The 19,847-nt window shown below is 33.2% G+C and overlaps 2 protein-coding genes across 3 annotated transcripts; one reads left to right on the forward strand and one right to left on the reverse strand.

The window, feature by feature from the left end:
• The first annotated feature begins 3,255 nt into the window (after window positions 1-3,255).
• Window positions 3,256-11,412, forward strand: LOC25501545 (SUPPRESSOR OF ABI3-5). Its single transcript, XM_013590799.3, has 16 exons — window positions 3,256-3,409; window positions 3,735-3,837; window positions 4,043-4,083; window positions 4,291-5,119; window positions 5,199-5,270; window positions 5,358-5,450; window positions 5,528-5,607; window positions 5,730-5,868; window positions 6,069-6,156; window positions 6,228-6,319; window positions 6,430-6,498; window positions 6,941-7,120; window positions 8,331-8,502; window positions 9,073-10,005; window positions 10,480-10,658; window positions 10,993-11,412. The coding sequence occupies exons 2-16, from the start codon at window positions 3,790-3,792 to the stop codon at window positions 11,167-11,169; spliced, it is 3,192 nt and encodes a 1,063-aa protein (XP_013446253.1). The 5' UTR covers window positions 3,256-3,409; window positions 3,735-3,789; the 3' UTR covers window positions 11,170-11,412.
• Window positions 11,413-12,746: 1,334 nt separating this feature from the next.
• On the reverse strand, window positions 12,747-18,330 carry LOC25501546 (phosphatidylinositol/phosphatidylcholine transfer protein SFH13). Of its 2 annotated transcripts, none has more exons than XM_024772727.2 (14): window positions 18,152-18,330; window positions 17,785-18,055; window positions 17,595-17,694; window positions 16,146-16,412; window positions 15,989-16,066; window positions 15,803-15,907; window positions 15,569-15,618; window positions 15,384-15,483; window positions 15,190-15,282; window positions 14,834-14,950; window positions 14,573-14,720; window positions 13,610-13,986; window positions 13,451-13,525; window positions 12,747-13,149 (listed from the first exon to the last, which is right to left on the reverse strand). In XM_024772727.2, exons 1-14 carry the CDS (start codon window positions 18,156-18,158, stop codon window positions 13,129-13,131), a joined length of 1,809 nt encoding a protein of 602 aa, XP_024628495.1. In that variant the 5' UTR covers window positions 18,159-18,330; the 3' UTR covers window positions 12,747-13,128. The 2 variants fall into 2 exon arrangements, with proteins under 2 accessions (XP_024628495.1, XP_013446269.1); XM_013590815.3 differs by having other exon boundaries at window positions 14,567-14,720.
• Between the last annotated feature and the right edge of the window lie 1,517 nt (window positions 18,331-19,847).

The raw sequence follows: 19,847 nt of genomic DNA on the forward strand, positions 1-19,847 counted from the left end.
TAATATTTTATTTCGCATAAAGACATATCATAGTGTGTGTTATATTAAAATAATATTATAAAGTATAGTTTTATTAAATAATAATTACCTTGTAACATATTTAACCATTTTGATAATATCTGGTGAAAAAATTAGATAACCTAACATGCATATATTACTGTAATATTTTCCTAAAAAAAATTACTCCAACATTACATAGAAGCGTGGCTACTGAAATTATTAGAAAATAAAAACCTGGATACTGGATATGCATATTTCGATAGCATTTTTAATTAATGTAAAAAAAAATTAAAACTAAAATATGTAATGCTACTTGTAAAAAAAAATAAAAAATATGTAATGCTTTGAGCTGGGTGGGTACCAACAATATTTGAAATGAGATACACAATAAATAATAAAAGAAAAGAAAATATGTCCCAGGTGGAAATCGAATGGTGAACAAATTATCAAAGGTGCCGTATAAGTTGGTTTAAAGTTCATTTCTACAACTTATTTTGAAAGTTGTTTCTATGTGGTTTTCTTCTTTACAAATAAGGTATTTTTTTTTAAAAAGAACTTTCCTAAAATTGTGTTTGGCCCTACTTCTCCTTAAAATTGGAATATAAGTAGAAAATCAGGAGGGCCAAACATGCTCTAAGTATTTCTTAACTGCTTTTTCATTATTGTTTACTTCATTACTCGTGCATCGTTTTTATCAAAGAGAGTAATTGTTTTTGAAGGAATCAAAATAGATTAATCAACTAGCATTCAGGATGGTCACTATAAGGACTCATTGGGCAGTACAATAATTAATTACTCCCTCCGTCCCAAATTGTATGACGTTTTGGGCATTTCACACATATTAAGAAATGTAATTAATATTGTGTGAGAAAGAGATATTATGAGTTGTTTTACAAAATTGTCCTCAATAAATGATATAGGAAAGATAAATGAAGGAATTGAAAGAAGAGAGAGTAATAAATAGTTAAGGATATAATAGGAAAAGTAACATTAATTTTTCATTGGTATTGTAAAGCGACATACAATTTGGGACAAATATTTTTTCTAAAATGACGTACAATTTGGGACGGAGGGAGTAATAATTATAATACACTAAACTCATTCTCCTATTGTTTTTTATCGAGAAAGAAGAAGAAAAAGAGAAAGCTCTCTCTAACCTTTCGTCTGTTCCATAAATCTTTCATGCAACCTGAAATTGTTTCTTCCACATCTTTCTGGACTCATGATTTTGAAATTCGAAACTGGAAAAGGGGGAAATCGGGACATTTTTCATGGACCGGTACCTTACCTTCTGCGAGCGAATTCAACACGAATTTTGAAGAATTCAAAAAAGAACCGCGAACCAATCCGCGGTTCATATGATTGGAATTCAATTGACACAGCAATGGAGACTAACGATAATTGGAATTAAATAATCATAAAACTAAAGTTCTCAAGGTTCTAAATGATGCAATAGCCAGCGTAAATGAAATAGAAAAAATAATTGAAATTAGAAACGTGAATGAGCAATCAATGGCAGCGTAAATGCAAAGAATAAAGAGACAATTGAAACTTTGAATTAAATTGAAAGTAGTTTGCAAAACCTCAACTATCAATTTATTGAAGTTGTTGTTCCTTTTTTTTTTTTTTTTTTCTGGAAAGGAAGTTCTTCCTAATTTAATTATTTAGAAGTTTAGTTTTGATTTTTGTGTTTAGAAAAAGATTTGAGGTGAACATAACAAAAATTTATGATATTTGGACATATACCTGTTTAGAAATATTTTTGATTCAAGGAAATGATGAAGATCCGAATGAAGATGATGAACATGTTCATCTTATTTTTAAATTTTTTTATTTTTAATAAAAATATATTTTAAAAAATAAAATTATGTATTTTTTTTAAAAAATGAGAAAAAAAGATTTATATGTGCTTTTATGAGAGATAAAGGACTTAAATAGAAAAAAAATAGATAAAGGACCAAAGTGTTACAAATAAATAAGATAAACGACCTCTAATATAATTTTGCCTTATTTTTAATAATGAAATATTTTTTATAAAAAGGATTATCCAATGTGGCTTTTATAAAAAGTTTCATTTAAATATTTTTTGAAATAGAAGGAAGAAAAGGTCAAAAAGGAGAAAGGGAATAAATATAGTGTGAAAGACAACAAAATAACACTAGTGAAGTGTTTAATCTGATGGTTCAAAAAAATTAGTCTACGGTGGAACATATTGAGCAGGTACACAGTACATATCATGCAACAATCAGCACACATGACATGTGGCACATTATTATTGGATGTAGGAGGATAACTTCACTGAAAAAGTCAATTGAAAGACTTCACCATAGAATTTTCCTAGTTTTTTAATTAGTAAATGGTTAACAAATTGTTACAATGTTGGCTTGAGGCCTTAGAGAGTGCTCCATTCAAGGTCTCAAGTTTTTAGTCCTTGGGTCCCAATTTCAGTGAATTGGTTTATACAAAACTTTGTTCTAACTTCAAATAGACCCCCCACAAGTGGACGGTGAGACTGGACCCCTCAAATTAGTCGATCACTAGACCATATACAAAGTTTTAAAAAGTAAAATTAATTGTTACACGTGTATTTATTATATTCATTAATTAATCAATCAACTCAACTCAGTTAACTATATATTCTCTAATCGTATTGCACATGACACCAATAAATATGTAACTTTTTTGCACATCGAACTCATTCTACTTTTTTATTTTTATTTTAAAGTAGTTGTGATGAAATTTTCTTTTCCTTTTATTATACATTCTTGTAAGATCATCCTTGTGTGAATTCGATCAATGTTTCAAAACATTAGCAATTAATTATTAGATTATTTTTTTTATCAGATTTTAACTCATGATTTTCAATTCTTCATCTTTAACTCAAATAAGTTGAACTATCAATTTAAACAGTCGATGAAAATCCATTATTAGAAAAAATAAATAAATTCATCAAGATCCCAATTTCGATTTTGTAATTCAATCATATTAGTTTAACTTCTTAAAATAATAAAATATAAATTAACTATTCAGAAGTCATAGCTCAACTTGCAAAAATGCCGAAATTGTTAGCCCGAATGCCATGATCGGGGTTCGAACCCAAGTACATTTACTTGTGTGTGAGTTGTCTATAAATTAACTAGATTTTTTTTAAAGAGTAAATTAACTGAATATTCTTTTTTTTTTTTTGGAAACATTCTATCTTTTTTATTTTTAGAGGATTAAATATATTTCTTTTTGTCATCAAAATAGAGTTTTTCTAATTAAATTTGCAACATTGCATTCATCCTTATTATCGTTCAAGCTGAGTTTCACGCACGACACGCGCTCTTCGTCTTTTTTCTCTGCCAGAGACCAAAACCCTAGATCTTCAATCGCGATTTCAGACACAGCACAATCTCCACAATCATCGGTAAAAACCCTAACTCTTGTATATCTCCTTTTCAATTCACCGGATTTTCACATGCCAATTGAAATTTTTATTCGCTTATTAGGATCATAATTATCTGGTTAAGATCATTTAGGTTTTTCATAGATGAATGAATTAATTCATGAATTTTACATTAATCTGCGAAATTAGTTCTAGAGATGATGGATTGGTTATGCGTAAAGGGAGGATTTTGATTGTATTTGAGGATTACATTCGAATTGGGAGGCTAACAAGGTTCAAAACTCATGGGAGTTATTGGTTATTGAATCATGGTAGATAATTCTATCTGTTTGTGCATATATTACAGGGGAGAAAAGTTTTGAGACCAATTTTGCTTCCGGGGGCTATTGCGGGGCGAAGAAATGGATCCTGGTCGCTATGCACTGCATCAAGGCTGGGATAATAACAGCGTAATTGTGGTTTCCTCTTTAGTAAATAAAATTCACCTATGTGATGCGGGGGAAACAAACTATTAGGGCTCATCCTTAGAGAAATTATGAATGAAAGAAAGCTAGCTAGCCGTGGGGGCAGTCAGGATAAGGACTCCATTTGCCTATACCTCGTCTCATCATTCATTATTTGTTGCTGACATAACTTATTCTCTTGAATCCACAGGCTCTTGAGGGTTATGGTGCGGTCCATGAGCCAAATTTTCGGTGAGTACAACTGTTCCTTGCTGCTTACTTATCATCTACATTCCTATGGTAATAGCACATGGGTAAAAATATATGGTTGGACAATTAAGATGCACCTTTCTTTTTGCACGATGTTTGTTTTCGAATTATGTGGGTAGGATATTCATTTTGATGTGCATTGGCAATTGTTTTTTTTCCTTCCTCCCACTTTACCCCTTTTTTTGGCAGAGTCGGTGGCGCTTATGATGAAAGACGGTTTGTAGATGAAAGATATCCAAGGGATGCTGTATACCAGAGAAATAATTTCCATCGCGATGCTCTGAACAGGGAGGCCTATTTGCCACCAGGACCTGCTGTTGGCCAATGGAGTCAATCCAAACGGAGGGGTTATGATGAAGATTATCAACTTGAAAGGGAATCTAGACGTTTACAGAGACCTTATCATGAACCATACAACCAAATGGATGGTTTTAGGGATCGGGAGATTGACATGTACCCGGAGTATGATAAGTTTCGAGATGGTTATACCAACATTGAAAACTATGGTGATCGAGGCTATGACAAACCTGCCAGGTTTGCAGGGCATGACCGTGATGATTATGCATATGATGATTATGGCCACAAGTCCCGTGTTTCCCATCATCGGAGGGAGGATAGCCACGAGAGGGATTACGATCATGGTCGGCATAGTTATGATTCTGATTATGAAAGAGATGGCAGAAGAGATAGTAATTCGAGGCGACGTGAATCACATGATCGAGAACGAGACAAGAGATGTTTTAGTCGGGAAAAAGATCCAAGTCCACATAGGAAACATGAGCGTTCGCGATCGCGTTCACGATCCCATTCTCGATCTCGGTCTCACTCCCGTTCCCATTCTCACTCTCGTTCCCGTTCGCAATCTCGTGGATATGACGATCATCCAAAATCTAGGTCTCCTCGAGGTCGAAGCCGTAGTAGAAGTTATCGTGAAGACAACTATGCTGACAATCGATATGATAGAAGTGAAAGACGCAGGGACCATGATGATAAACGTCAGAGGGAGCATTATTCCGTGGTATGTGTTGAATGGCGTTATTCCTTTTCCGGTGATTATCTTAACACTTCTGAATAATTTGAGAAAGCTATTTTTCTAGGCTCCATCTGCAACTGTTGTTGTGAAAGGTCTTTCACAGAAGACGACTGAAGAAGATCTATACCAAATCCTTGTATGTGCTACTTAATTTGTTTTAGCCTCTAATTTACTTCTTTATATTTAGACAGTGCTTCTGACATAATCATTTATATTCGTGTAGGCGGAATGGGGTCCCCTTCGACATGTTCGTGTTATAAAAGAGAGAAGTTCTGGCATCTCTCGTGGATTTGCATTTATTGATTTTCCTTCCGTGGTATTAATCCTTTTGATTTTCCAATATTTTACATTTTGGTTTCAAGAATGATACTAAGATTGTTATTATGGGATTAGGGAGCTGCACAAGGAATGATGGACAAACTCGGAGGTGATGGTCTTGTTGTTGATGGCAGAAAACTTTTCTTTGAATATAGGTATAATTTTTATTTTTAGGGTTTGTTTACTAAATATTTTTTGGTGTTATATTTTGATGCTTTTAAGTCCTGTTCTTTCAAGTGTACTTTATAGATTACAACTCTGCTGTATTTTGTTGCAGTAGTAAGCCAACTGGAGGTGCAGGTTCAGATGGAGCTATGAAACCAGGTCACGGTCATAAGAGCATTACAATACCATCTGATTGGATGTGCATTATTTGTAGCTACATTAATTTTGCACGGCGGACTTCCTGCTACCAGGTCCATATTATTTCTTGCATCAATTTTGCATTTCTGTTGCGATTGTTGAATCAGTCAGTCTTCATGCCTATTGCTTTGGATTAATTAGCATGTCTAAATTAGTTGGGGGTAGTAACCCATTTTTTAATTGAGTTGTAAGTGTATCCATGTACATGCGTATTGATAAGAATGGTTCCATTTTTGTTTTCTCATCGGTGCAGTGTAATGAACCACGCACTGATGATGCTCCTGCAGCAGATATTTCATTATCAAATTCAACATCTTTAGGAAAGAAAGGTTTAGAGGCGGGTTAGTATAACTGCTTTATCTGACAGATTGTTTGTTTATGTTCTGCAATTAATAAGTTTGCATGTAATCAGGTCCAACTCATGTATTGGTTGTCCGTGGATTGGATGAAAATGCCGATGAAGAAATGCTCCGCTATGAGTTTTCCAAGCATGCTCCAATCAAGGTTTAATTAAATATCTGTGCAAACTAATTTATCCTTTTACTCGGAGTGGGGGTTGTTCTCGTTTGTATTGCTAGCTATGTGCTTACAAATGCCGGTATTATCAATTACAGGATCTACGTCTTGTGAGAGACAAGTTCACTCACGTCTCAAGAGGATTTGCATTTGTACATTTTTATTCGGTAGGTACACCTTATGCCTAATGATCCTTTAGTTTTTTCTTTTGATGTTCATGACATGTGTGTTTTTCCCGCTTCATGTCATTGTGTAGTTAAAGGAAGGGCATGTGTTAAATCATTTGGTGATATCTTGTTTCTACAATTATCTAGTGTATTTGTAATTGTAAAAGTGTTTGGAGTGTGAATTCTTACTTTCAGTTTTGGTGGATATTATTGATGTATTAGATGGAAAATTTAACATGACCTATATTTGAATGAATTCTGGCAATTTTGCTGTTTAGATAATGCTTTGAAATTTATATTTGAACTAATTACCAATAGCTTTCTATTTATGTTTGCTCCTTGCTGTTGCCAGACGAAGTCCTTTGGGAGTGACGCTGTCTGTTTCACTTTTTTGTCCAAGGTTTTTTCATCGGTATTAACATGCTAATATACTAATTTTTAGGTAGAGGATGCTACCAAAGCTCTTGACTTAACAAATGGAACGGCCCTTGAGAAGAATGGGCAGATTCTAAGAGTAGCATATGCAAAAAGCATACTGGGGCCTGGATCAGGGGCGTCAGGAACTTCACAATCAAGCAGTCTTGCAGCTGCAGCTATTGAGGCTGCAACATTTTCCCAACAGGTGTTCTATTCTTTTTTCATATTGTTGAAATTGTGGGATTTTAGATAAAAAGATGAGAGAACTCATAAAAGCTTGAACATTGTTGATAATATTTTGATAGTAACTTGATACAAAAAACCAAATCCCTATTTATAGGGATACACAAACTCAATCCTAAATCAACAAATCATAGCAATAATAATAAGGGTCATGCTAACAAGTTCCCTGAGGGTACTTGTTAAGAAGTCAAAAGGAAATAAATGATGAATTTAATGTAGAAACAATCAATTTTTAAAGTTTCAAGTGGTTGAATGCACCATTCCCAAGATAAAATTTCCCTTTTGGACTTTGTAACAAGTGCACCAGGGCACTTGTCAGCATTTCCCTAATAATAATAATATAAAATCTAATCCTATGACATACTCCAAAGATACTTTAAAATAAGATAAAATTATTTAATAATATTCTTAACACGTATGTATGATGAATTTGTTTTTTGTAATGTTAAAGACATTATATGTATCGTTGCAAACTTGCAGTAAAATACTGTCCATTTGAAATCATTTCATGCAAGTTAGTCTTGTTGTCCCTTGTGATTCTTGTAGATCAGTTATTATGCAAGTTAGCCATGTTGTCCCTTGTGACTCTTGTAGATCAGTTATTTTGTGCTAATTTCCTGACTTGGTTGATGAACAAAAATTCTAATAACTAGAGCAATCTGGTGGAAAATAGTTGAGACTCTACCTAGATGTTTTACCAGAGGAAGGCATTGTAAAGACTTAAAAGAAATATTAGACGTTTTATGTTATCCTTTCTTGCTATTCCGTTTGAGGGAGGATTAAAAAGATATGTGAAACAACATGGTATTAAACTAGTTTGAAAAATAGTTTATGAAATCTTAGCATAGTTTTTACCTTTTTTTTCCTTTCGCTTTATCAATCGCAGTTAATGGAAGTATATTTAACATAAACAATTCTTAACTGACTTTCTAATTTGACATACAGCCTCTAGGTTATTTACTTTTCTCATATCCTGGGAGTTTCTCCATGTTGTTTTTCCGCAATTGATTCCATTTGTAGATGGAAATTTCTGACTAGAGTTGTTTCTGATCTATTATATATGCCACACTATTATGTATTTCTTATTGAGGTGGTGTACTTATTGTAGTTCTGATATAACGTTAAGTTGCCATACATTTGATACGTGTCTTGTGCTTTTCTCTAATCTTCAGTATGATTCTGTCGGATGGGCTCCCAAAGAATACAATCCAGATGACAAACAATCTAATGGTCCTGAGCAGCCTGGTACTGATGTTGGTGCACCACAATCAGGCTTTGTTTGGGACGAAGCATCTGGCTATTACTATGATGCTACTTCTGGGTTTTATTATGATGGGAATACTGGTATGTTTCTATGTCGAGTTTATCCAAAAAGCTTATATTTAGGAACTTGTTAAAATATTCCTAAAGCACTTTTAGGATATGTATCAACTATCATGTACTTCCAAAGTAATTCCATGTACTTTTAGTTTCTCAAGACTTTTGTTATTTTATTTGGACTTTTTTAAATGAGCCAAAGCTCAAAAGCAAGTGTATAGAGTACCCAAAACATGCATGTTGGTTCTTCACTTATAGTTATGGTCTAGGAGTGCCAGTAATTTTCATGCTGTTTTTTTTTTTCTTTTCTTTTTCTGCATTCACCGCTTTTCTTTTTTATTTTCTCATGTAATTGGGCTCTGTTAGAAGGCATGAAGCTGCAGAATTTTGCAGAACTCTGCATGTGCTGTATGTGTCTGCATACACTCACTATTCATGCTAGTACTATTCTCTGGAAAATTTTGCATATTTTAGGTTGCGTGTCTTGATTGAGCCTATTTTTTTTTTATGCTTGGAACACTGATATACTTGTGAAAGTGTTATTTTAATCTTCTTTTATTGTTATTTTTTAATTTTCTGCTTTTTTGTGACATGTAGGTCTTTACTATGATGGTAATAATGGGATTTGGTATTCATATGACCACCATACTCAGCAGTACATCCCATGCACCGATCAAAATCAGAATAAAACATCTAATAACGAGTCTGAACCTTCTAAGGCATCTGATGGTTCTAGCACTAAAAAAGTGGTGATTTCTGCACCAGCTACTATTGTTACTTCAAACGAGAAGCCAGCTTCACTAGCAGATGCCGTCCAGGCTGCTGCAGCTGCTGCTTTAGCTGCAGAGAAGAAAGAGAAAGAAAGATCAAAGGAGATAAAGCTTGCTTCAAAAAGCAGTATTCTAGCAAACAAGAAAAAAATGAACAATGTGCTGTCAATGTGGAAGCAGAGGAGTCATGAGGGACAAGGTACTCATGTGGCACTGGAGGACAATCAGTTATCTGGTTCTGCTGACGATAGGTCATATTCTTCTGCACATTCTGCAAAGAACAAGTTAAAAACTGAGACAGTAGCAAGGGAAATTAATGCGTCTAAACCGGGAGGTCACACAACTGCACAGGTTGTCGCTACTGACTCCCAGGCACAGCCACGACCCTTCAGTAATAGCCTTGGGGGCACTCTGATGGGGGTTATTAGGGGATCAGGAAGAGGTGTTGTTAAATCAGATACTTCTTATTCTGGTTCTACGTCTGCCACACCATCTATGTCCGCTTCATCTTCTGCAAATGTTGATACACAAACATTTTCTACTCCCTTTAAAACAGATGTCTCTTCCCTGGGTTCATATACACCATCTGCGTCTGTTGGAAGTGGACGAAGAAGGTTTTCAGAAATGCCTATTTCTGCTTCAACTCATAAGGAACAGCCCCAAACAACCTATAGGGATCGGGCAGCTGAGAGAAGAAATTTGTATGGCTCGTCATCTTCAGTTGGCAATGATTTGGCTGACCTCGAAATTGGGGATTCAAGTAAGATTGCTTAATTTGTGTAGGTTTCACTGCTTTTGAGTTCAAGTATTATGAAGAATTGCTGAGGGTGTACATGAAATACAGTTATAGTTATTCATACTAAAAAAATTGTTTGGTGCCTGATGAAAAGGCTTGGAGTATAGATAAAGCTTTTTTTTTTTGCTTAAGGTGTTGATTAAGATTTAATTTTATGAGAAATTGAAGAAATCTCCGTGATTGGGAAACCAAACAATTTTCTGTGTGTCATTGATGTTCGATCTCCCTGTCTCTTTTCCTATAGTTGTAGGTTTATGTACTTTCAAAAAGTATGACAGAAGTAATTTATTTTCGCTGATGCCCTAATTTTACATGTTGAATGGAAGTTCTAAATATCCAAATAGTAGGTTAGCTATTGGTTTGCTGGTAAATTTTCACCTCAGATATGTAGATTGACTTTTGAGAAAACATTTGTTTCTACCAATTGTGTCCTTGAAGCTCGCGATTTTGCATCAAGGAGGAGTGATACAATGCCATTCCCTCCCGGGGTTGGTGGAGGACACGCGGTTGGTGATGTCAACCTCGATACTTTTGAGGTTATTACAGCAGACAAAGCGATTGATGAAAAGAATGTTGGTAATCGGATGCTTCGCAACATGGGCTGGCAGGAAGGCTTGGTATCAATTCATTCCCTCTGTACTACAAGTTTTTATATTTATTATTACGATTAGTTATTTTTATTGAAGGTGTTATTGTTTAGTGGAGAGCTTGATATAGTCCTTTGTTTACACTTGCAATCAGCTCAGCTTTAAAATTTTCTATTTTTGAGGGATGTGCTAGAGTGGTGATTTAATCCTAGAACTAGAATTTCCTTTTTTATTCAAACAAGCACCCTTAGAATTTGGATGGGATAACCTCGGACATTTGGTGTTCTTTCAACGTATCTCCTGAATGATTCTAACATTTCCACATTATTCTTGTTTCTTGTATTATGGATAAATTGATGCACAGGGGCTAGGAAAGGATGGAAGTGGAATGATAGAGCCTGTCCAGACACAAGCCATGGAAAATAGAGCAGGACTTGGAAGTCAGCAGAAAAAGTTGGACCCTAGCCTTGAGGTGCAGGCAGGCGATAGCTACAAGATGCTTATTCATAAAAAAGCACTTGCCAGGTTTCGGGAAATGTAGGACTCAATCGAGGTTTGAGCACATATTCTAGGGTTTTAGCTTTTGAATATATAGATTTAGGTGTCTTCTGACATATTTATTTATAAATGTAAACACTAGCTTGCCATGACTTGAATTTCAAATTTCATTTTTGAAATTTAGTGAACATTTTTATTTATGCTCGAATTTCTCATGATCATTTCCTTGCTTGAACACTGAAGGCATACCGGATTGCCATTTAATTCATGTTTTGCAATGAGTTAATATGAGTGGTCTTGTAGACATTTCTTTTTCATTTTTTTAATATCCTTCCCTTGAATCTATTCTCTAGTGTGACATAAGTCAAAATCAGTTTTATCAAGCATAAATATTATGAACACATTATCATAATCTGGAGGTTCTGCTTGTAGAATTTATACAAAAGTTTATGTAACCTGCAAATTATCATGCTGTACTTTCCTAATTTTTTAATAAAATTATTATTCTAAAATTCTGATATCTTTTTTTCTGAATTTAATTCTTTTTCATCGGTTACTTTTTTTAATAAAACGTTGCTACTTAACGTAACCACACCTTTTCTCTTTTTTCTTAAGTTTTTTTCTCAATCAAATCGCTTTTTTTCACCTTGGTGTGTCCTTGTACTCTTATTTGTCTTTTTCATCTCATGTAAACCCTACTCTTCTGTCTTTTTCTTCTCATGTAAACCCCAAAAAAACCGCCTTTTCAACAAGTACCGATAAATTGGTCTCATTTTTTATTTTTAGAGATGTCAAAATTGATTCTGAAGTGTAGAACTGATTCTGTCGTGTTTGGTTGTGATCAAGTAAAATTGATTTTATTTGAAGCTAGAATTTGTAGCTTTCGATTCTAGAATTAATTTTTACAAAAATTTATAGTTTAACTCACTTTTACATAAATATATCCGATCATAAATCACTTTACATTCTATTCACTTTTGGTCAGAATCAATTTTATAGAATTTATGCACTCAATCAATTCACAACACCGCATAACCAAACAAACACTAGGTTGTCCTCACCACCAAACTAATAGATAGGTAATTTACACTAAAAATTCAAATATTTTATAAATGTATATCTAAATTAACTTTATTTAACAAAAATAAGACTAACAACATAATCTTTAATACACACTATTTGATCGGTTTTACATGGAAACCACATATGATTGTGGAAACCATGTGGACTTTAACAAATTAAAGAGAATGTTACATTTGTTGCTAACACCTCTTTGATAAATTACATAACAGCAGGTCTATTTTAGTTAATATTTTTTGAATTGAATCAACAAAAGTGAAATTTTGACATTCAATACTAGATAAATGTAAAGTGATATCTTTTTGCTTTGCTACATTTTTATCTATTTTGATAACTGTATATTTTTAGCATAATTCAAATTACAGTTTTTCAAATTTATTTTTTTGGAAAACTCATCTGAGTTTTTCAGATCATATTTGTTGTTCCAAAAATCTCAGTTCAAAAACTTTAATATAGAAAATTATAATAATTTTGAAAAACTCGAATTTGAATTTTTTGAAACATAAATATTTTTATTTTCTTTGGGGTGGGAGGACTAGCTAGAGTAAAAAAAAAAACTAACTTCCTTGATTTTGTCATAATGTGGTTATTGTGTCTCTTTACAAAGCCCAGCCTTTGTAATTTAGTGTTTGTTGTATTAAACTGACAGATTCTTCCTCTCCACACTGTCCAAATCTAAATAGAGGACCATCTCGTACCTATGTTTCTCTATGTAAATGAGTCAAGAGATTTGAAGGGGAGAAAAAAAAAAACACTAAACTGTGCATCATAAAACAAACAAGACTGTCCCATCTCTATGTTTTTCTATGGACAGCAACTCATAATAATTGAACTGTGTCATTCCTTGCCTCAGCCTTTTGTGGGTCCAATAAATGAGTTTGCATTTAGTGTTGTCTTCTGTGGTGATAACAACTACTCATCCTCAACAGAACAGTCTTCTTTGCTGCAAGATAATTCTTATGAAGTCAGCATTAAAATTTTAAAATAGATATATAGTAGCCGTAAATATAAATAAATTTAACTACTTTTACCATGAAGTCATTACTAAAATTCCCCTAAATTAACATAGGTTGGTGTTTTTGAGAATACACATTTTCTATGACATGAAGAAGACTAAATGTACTTCAGTAATGTTTTTAATAAATAGTACTTATATTCAGCAGTCTTAAGTATAAGCAAGTTTTCATAAAGATTAAATGCACAACATATAAATATAAAATATTATTACTCAATAAGAAACTTACTTGATGTTTTGATGCCTTCAAATTCTCCAGTAGCTCAGCAATCTCAACTTGTTTCATCACTGTATCATGTACCACCTGCATCATATTACAAAAAATTAAGTATCATATCATCAAAACAACAAGTAGTTGTAAATGACTGAAGAAAGTATAGAGAATAACCCTCTTGGTATTTTCAAGGTCGAACTCGACAGATTTAATCCTATCCAAAGAGCTCATGAGCATTTTCTCCTTTTCCATAGGTATTTCAGCAGGTCTATGGCTAAGTTCCACAAATGCTTTTTCTAGTTTCCGAAGACGTTCTTGTATAGATGGAAGAATATGATCCTCTTCAGAAGGTGTTTTGATATCTTCTATAAGGTTATTGATGTTATGTTCCACCACAATATTGTTCTGTGTTCTCCAAAATTCTAATCCTAAACTGTGGAAGAATATATCTAGTCGTTCCAAAAGATATATCAGCACACTTGACGCATATAAGAAATTGGTTGTCTTCACTTTTTCCTTAACAAAGCCGAACCAATTTCTGATCGAAGTGCCTGTAAAATATATGAGAATTTGTTCAACATGGAAGGTAAGGAAAATACTGAAATACTTGCTAGTGATACTGTGATACTAATCACACCCAACAGGAACAATACATATGTTGAGTTTCAATTCCCACTTTCAAATGTTACTAAAGATTAGTGAAATGTATGTGCCAACAAACATGGATTCCAATAAAATGCCAATAAAATGTTACAAAATAAGGGATATGTAAAACTTGGTTCCAAATAGCATAAGCAAAATGGACACAAAATTGTATCAATAACTTCACACTAGGGGACAATAATTTCACCTATAAAATGCCAACATCCATTTAATCACGGTTCATACGATGTGTAACTTTTTAAAAGAAAATGTTCACCACGTATACAGAAGGTTTCCATCTTTATAGCAATCTTGGATTTTCAACCACTCGTGGGAATGTTATGCTAAGAAACTCAGTTGACAAATATTTTTGGGGATGTTATTTCAAAGTAATATTTTTGTAAGAACATTTAAACTAAACAAGACAATCTAGGACTTCCCAAATTAAGATTCATGAAAAACTTAAAAATACCCCCCTGTAAAACACACCTGTACCTTTGGAATTCTCTGTACAAGTTATGTTCCCCGTATCATCATTTTGCAATGGCTGTTCCTGAGTAAATTGAAATTGATCTCTTTTGAGCGTTTTTTCAGTGCCAGAAGCATTATCTTTACAGCTATGGTTGCTATTTGAGACCCTAGCCTGCACAGATAAAACAGTATTTTGAATGGTTGAAGGTTCAAGACACAAACATGATACAAAAGCAGTATGTAATAACAAGGCTTCTAAAATGGTTCAAAGGTTCCAAAACTCACTTCTTCATGATCAACTGAGGCTAAACGAGGATTACTAAGTTTCCTTTGTCTAATGGATGGGCAAGAATCATTAATTTCTAACCAAGATTCTGCTGTTGACATATCGCTGCTTCGTCCCTGCAAGACGAGAAGAGGATGTCAAAAAGCATTATTGTATATTTGCATATAGGAAAAATCACGCTTCTGGTGCTTAAAGTTCGATCCTATATTAGTCCTTTAAGTCTCAAGACGTAAACATCATGGTCACTTTTTTGAATTTCCGTTTAAGTCTCAAGTCCAAAATTAGTAAATTATATCATCTAAATCAATCACTTCTAAAATTCAAACCATTTATTGTCAAAAAGAGTTGAACTTACCTTTTGTAGGTGTGTATGAAAATGGTCAATTTTCTGTTCATCGGAAACTTTGAGGATTTGTCTTACAAATGTTGCCTCCACATTATGAACAAACTAAAATCAGAATACCCAAATTAGTGTCACAATACTCTAGTTCAACATGGTAACAAATTCTAAGTTGTAGATATTTCTAAAAGATACTAGAGCATTATTACCTTCATTATATTAGGATCATTCCATGGACCCTTACTTGACCTAAGACATCCACCTTCTCCAGGACATTTACACGAGCCACCCAAAAAATCCGGCAATTGACTGTATAGATGCATTTACAAACTACAAAGTAAGCAACCATCTGAATAGAAATATAATGTAGTATGATGAAGGCAGAGATACATACCTAGAGTCGATGATATCATGTAATTTAAATAAAGACTTTGGTTCAAGAACCTGAAAGTTCATGAAAGTAATGCATTATCAGTAGGACTTCAGGCAAAGTCTCAGTAAATATAAGCAAACAAATAACATGTATCGGGTTTAAATTTGGACCAGATACATATACTTTTTTGCCTATATTTTGTTACAGAGGAAGTTGAAATCCTGCCAGCAAAATGTTATAATATATATTCTTCACCTGTATCTTTGCGATAGTTTTGGCGTCAAGAAACTTCTGAGCAGCAGGCCAGAGCATCTTCCTAAAGCCAGGACCAGCATTGACGATATACATTTGATGTAATGTCTGCAAATACATGTTGACGGAGTTAGTTTACATAGTAAGAAGACTAATTGACGTTATTTTGGGAAGGGACAATGTAAAAACCTCGGGGTAGTAACTGTTATCTATTTTTGTGATAGCAGCCAAGAGATTCGCAGCAGTAGGCGAGAAGTTCTTCATTCCCTGTATTATACATGACATTATCAATACAGCATTTTTATTGATTAGTCACACAAGTTTAGTAAATGAATATCCTACATACCAAGCCATGTACATCTAATATTGTCGTGGTTGAAGAAATCCATCGCTTTGATGCAATGGAGCATGCTGGAAATTTCTCCTGTAGAGCTCTCTCGAACTCCTGGACATGGTATTTTAAATATCGATCCATTGTGGTTATGCGCATCAAGCGGCTAGGGTAAGCTTTTCCAAGCCTCTCGATGTAAACTGGTCGGCCTTCCTTATCAACTCCATGATAACCTTGAGGGTAATATTGCAATACTTCTTCCAGCTCTTCAAATTCAAAATCCTTCAAATATCATTATACACATTTAGTCAACTAAAGTTCATCCTAGCATAGAACACTGCTGATTCTAAAATACACATTCAATCATCACACATCATTGTATGATTATTGAATGAGTTAAACTTGTATATATTCCCTTTAACTGCAAAACTTCTTTTGAAGAAAACAGACAACACTACTTTTCATTGCTAGTCAATTTATTTCTAATTTTTTATTTTTATTACAGCATGTTTCGTTACTGATTTGGATCCTCTTTCAGTCTTTTGTACATTTAGAGAACACTTTCCAATGCAACCTGTTAATGATGAAAATTGAGAAGATCCAATTACTCTAATTTAATGCTCCAACAGTATCCATACTTTTCTAAGAATGTGCTAAACATTGTAGGGATTTAAATTTAATAAAATTAAGACCATAGTAGACGCTAGACATTTATCTTAGTTTTTTTAGATCAGGTTGCTGCTACTGTGCAATCCTACTACCAGTGATTGATTGTAGAACATTTAATAGGTCGTTAATTCATTGAATAATTGTGTAACATTTATGAGGTCGTTAAATCTTGCACTAAATGTCTAGAGTCTAACTAACTAGTACTATAATCAATAAATATCCAACCATAATCCGTACTAGAAGCAAAAAAACAAAACAGTACTAATGTACCAACACTTTCCCTGAATAAAAGTCACTCTTAAAATTTTTCTTGTTCCTTCTAACAAGACTTGAGTTCAAATTTTGAGAAAGATAAATTAATTCTATTTTATGGAGGATAAATTTGAAAAATAAAACAGCATTTATTAAAAAAAATTATATTATAATTAACTTTCTTAATTCATGCTTAGAAAATGAATATAAGGTTGATTTGTTGACTAATTTGGGAGAGTTAATGAGAGAAGTGGTCCAAATTAACAATCAACACAATAACATTGATATTTTGTCAATAAATAAATCAAATATGTTTTTAATGACTTGACATATTATCTGATGATGGAGAAATACCAACATTAATCAAAATTGTAATTTTTTTTTTCTTCTTAAAAATTGCATTTAAAACATGTCACATACACCCTATCGTAGCCCAAATATTTGATGGAGGACCAAAAATGGGACCAATTTTGGAAAATGGTGAAATTAAGAGGACTAAAAGTAGAATTAAACAGTTTAAGAAAATAGAAAGAGAAACCTTACCTTAAGGATGGTATCAGTTCCAAATTGTTTCCTCCAAAGAACCATATCTTCCCACATCTGAATGGTCTTCTCAATGTTAAAATCCCTTGCTTTCAAAAACCTAATAATAATAATAATAAACCAAAATGTTCCTTGAATGAAACAAAATAGTAAATTAATTGAATTGAATTGAAAAATGTAAAGAAAATACCTCAAGAGTGTGTGATAATGATCATGATTAGGAGGCATATGAAGCAAAGAATGACGAAGTTGAAACACAGCTGATTCCTCCTGTTCATCTCTAACATCTTCAATTGGAAACCTATAATCAATTTTACTCTTCCCTCTTGTTTTCTTGAGAGAATGAGTGAATCTACATGAAGCATTTATTGCTTTCTTTTTCAGCCTTCTTATTCTTGACCTTCTTAATCTCTCATCTTCTGAGTTCTCTTCTTCAACAATAACAACACCTTCTTCCACCCCTTTTTTCATTTCATATTTCAACAATAAGAATAAGAATAATTAATAATAATAATAATAACTAATTTGATTTGAAGAGTATATATATATATTTATACCTGACATAGTAATGATTAATGAAATGATGTTGTAAAATGAAAATGTCGGCAATGTAATGTGAGTTCAATGAATTTTGTAGCAACAAGAGAACAAAGATGTTGTGTTGTGTGGATCTCACTGAGATACTGTAGTGGAGAGTGGAGAGAAGGGAAAAAGAAGAGAGAGAGAGAGAGAGAATAATGGTTTGGCATATTTCTATCTATTATATATATATAAATAACTTGTTCTCCTAACAATAAGCATGTGGCATTGGCATGGTGGAGACAGACATATTGAAGATGTGTAATAGCACGTGATGTCTGTCTTACTCTACAAGTACGGTCAAGATCTATGTATCATGTAGAAATGGTGACACCCCTTAACCACGGGTGTATGTATCTATCTAGTTACTTAAATTCCCTCTATTTACCCCACTTTGTTAGCCCTATAATTTCTCACTTAATTATTAGCTATTTTTTTTAACGGATCTTATTATAGAAAAAAAAAAACCAAAAAACACAAAAATTAATGTTATTATTAATTGTTGTAATTTTTTAAACATTTTTACAAATATACTTTTATAGAATGTTGTGAAATATTAAATACATGGTGAGATCTACGTTACCCTATCTTGATACCATCTCATGATATCTACCAATCAAAATATAATATACATAGACAATATTAAATGTCAAATAAATGAATCAATTTTTTTTAAAAATAAAAGAGTTAATCTTAATCATTCAGTAACTTTTAATACTTTTAATTTTTATTTAATTATTTTAAGGTGTTCAATCTTAATTAATTTACACTACATGACTTATAACAAATAAAATTTTACATCAAATTTCTTTAATCTGAATGTCCTTAAATTCATCACTTACATTCATAAAATTTCTTTCATTCCAAAACCCCGAACGTGAGAACAAAAACATATCCTTCATTCAAATTTCTTCTTCATTATTCTTCCTTATTGATCAATTCTTGTTTCTTTTTCATTCTTCTTCCCATTTTGATTGTTCAATTTTGTCGTTCTAAACTGTCGTAGTTTCCAATTATAGTGAGAATTATCGTTGTTTCTAGAACCGCATCTGGTATCGTGAGTTATTTTTTTATTTAAGCAGTCAACCTAATAAAATCTGCTAACACGCATAGATCTGCCTCACTATCAGCCAAAGCCTTAAAATCCAAACAAAAGAACAAAAGCCTCATGACATAACAGAAGAAAAAATGAGAAAGGAATGGACACTATATTTTATTAGAATTGTGAACACTACTATTACAGGAGTTGGTCATGGGAATTTATATAAAAGCAGTGTGCAACGGTTCTGCACAATCACATATGATAATTCCTAAAACATAGAGAAGTTTCCTTTATTTGTGGAGCTAAACATTCTGGTTAGTTGACTGATGTGAGCTGCAATTACAGCTCTTTAATCCTCCAACGGCTCTCCAAGTATTGTGCCATTAATATGAGATTTCTTTTTGCTACAGTCTTGTGTTTCCTTTTCTGTCCAACATATATCATTATTATTGTCCAAGGACAAATGCATGCTGCTAATACCCTCCCTCAAACGAGGCCGGGGCTGAAGGCAGAGTTTGCGCTGAAAATGCAGGAGAGCAGTCTTCGACATTGGTTTAGTGAAGAGGTCAGCAACTTGGTCATTGGTGGGAACGTAATGAGTGACAAGAAGGCCTAATGCAACGCGTTCGCGA

This window comes from Medicago truncatula, chromosome 8 (assembly GCF_003473485.1).
Source record: "Medicago truncatula cultivar Jemalong A17 chromosome 8, MtrunA17r5.0-ANR, whole genome shotgun sequence".
In the NCBI taxonomy this organism is placed as follows: domain Eukaryota; kingdom Viridiplantae; phylum Streptophyta; class Magnoliopsida; order Fabales; family Fabaceae; genus Medicago; species Medicago truncatula.

Coding starts and splice junctions, on each gene's coding strand:
- LOC25501545 (XM_013590799.3), top strand. CDS start 3,790: ATGGATCCTGGTCGCTATGCACTGCATCAAGGCTGGGATAATAACAGC. Junction 3,838..4,042: donor AAGGCTGGGATAATAACAGC/GTAATTGTGGTT, acceptor TTGAATCCACAG/GCTCTTGAGGGTTATGGTGC. Junction 5,451..5,527: donor TTATTGATTTTCCTTCCGTG/GTATTAATCCTT, acceptor TTATGGGATTAG/GGAGCTGCACAAGGAATGAT.
- LOC25501546 (XM_013590815.3), bottom strand. Junction 15,619..15,802: donor AAACTATCGCAAAGATACAG/GTGAAGAATATA, acceptor ATGAACTTTCAG/GTTCTTGAACCAAAGTCTTT. Junction 14,951..15,189: donor TTCATACACACCTACAAAAG/GTAAGTTCAACT, acceptor CTCGTCTTGCAG/GGACGAAGCAGCGATATGTC.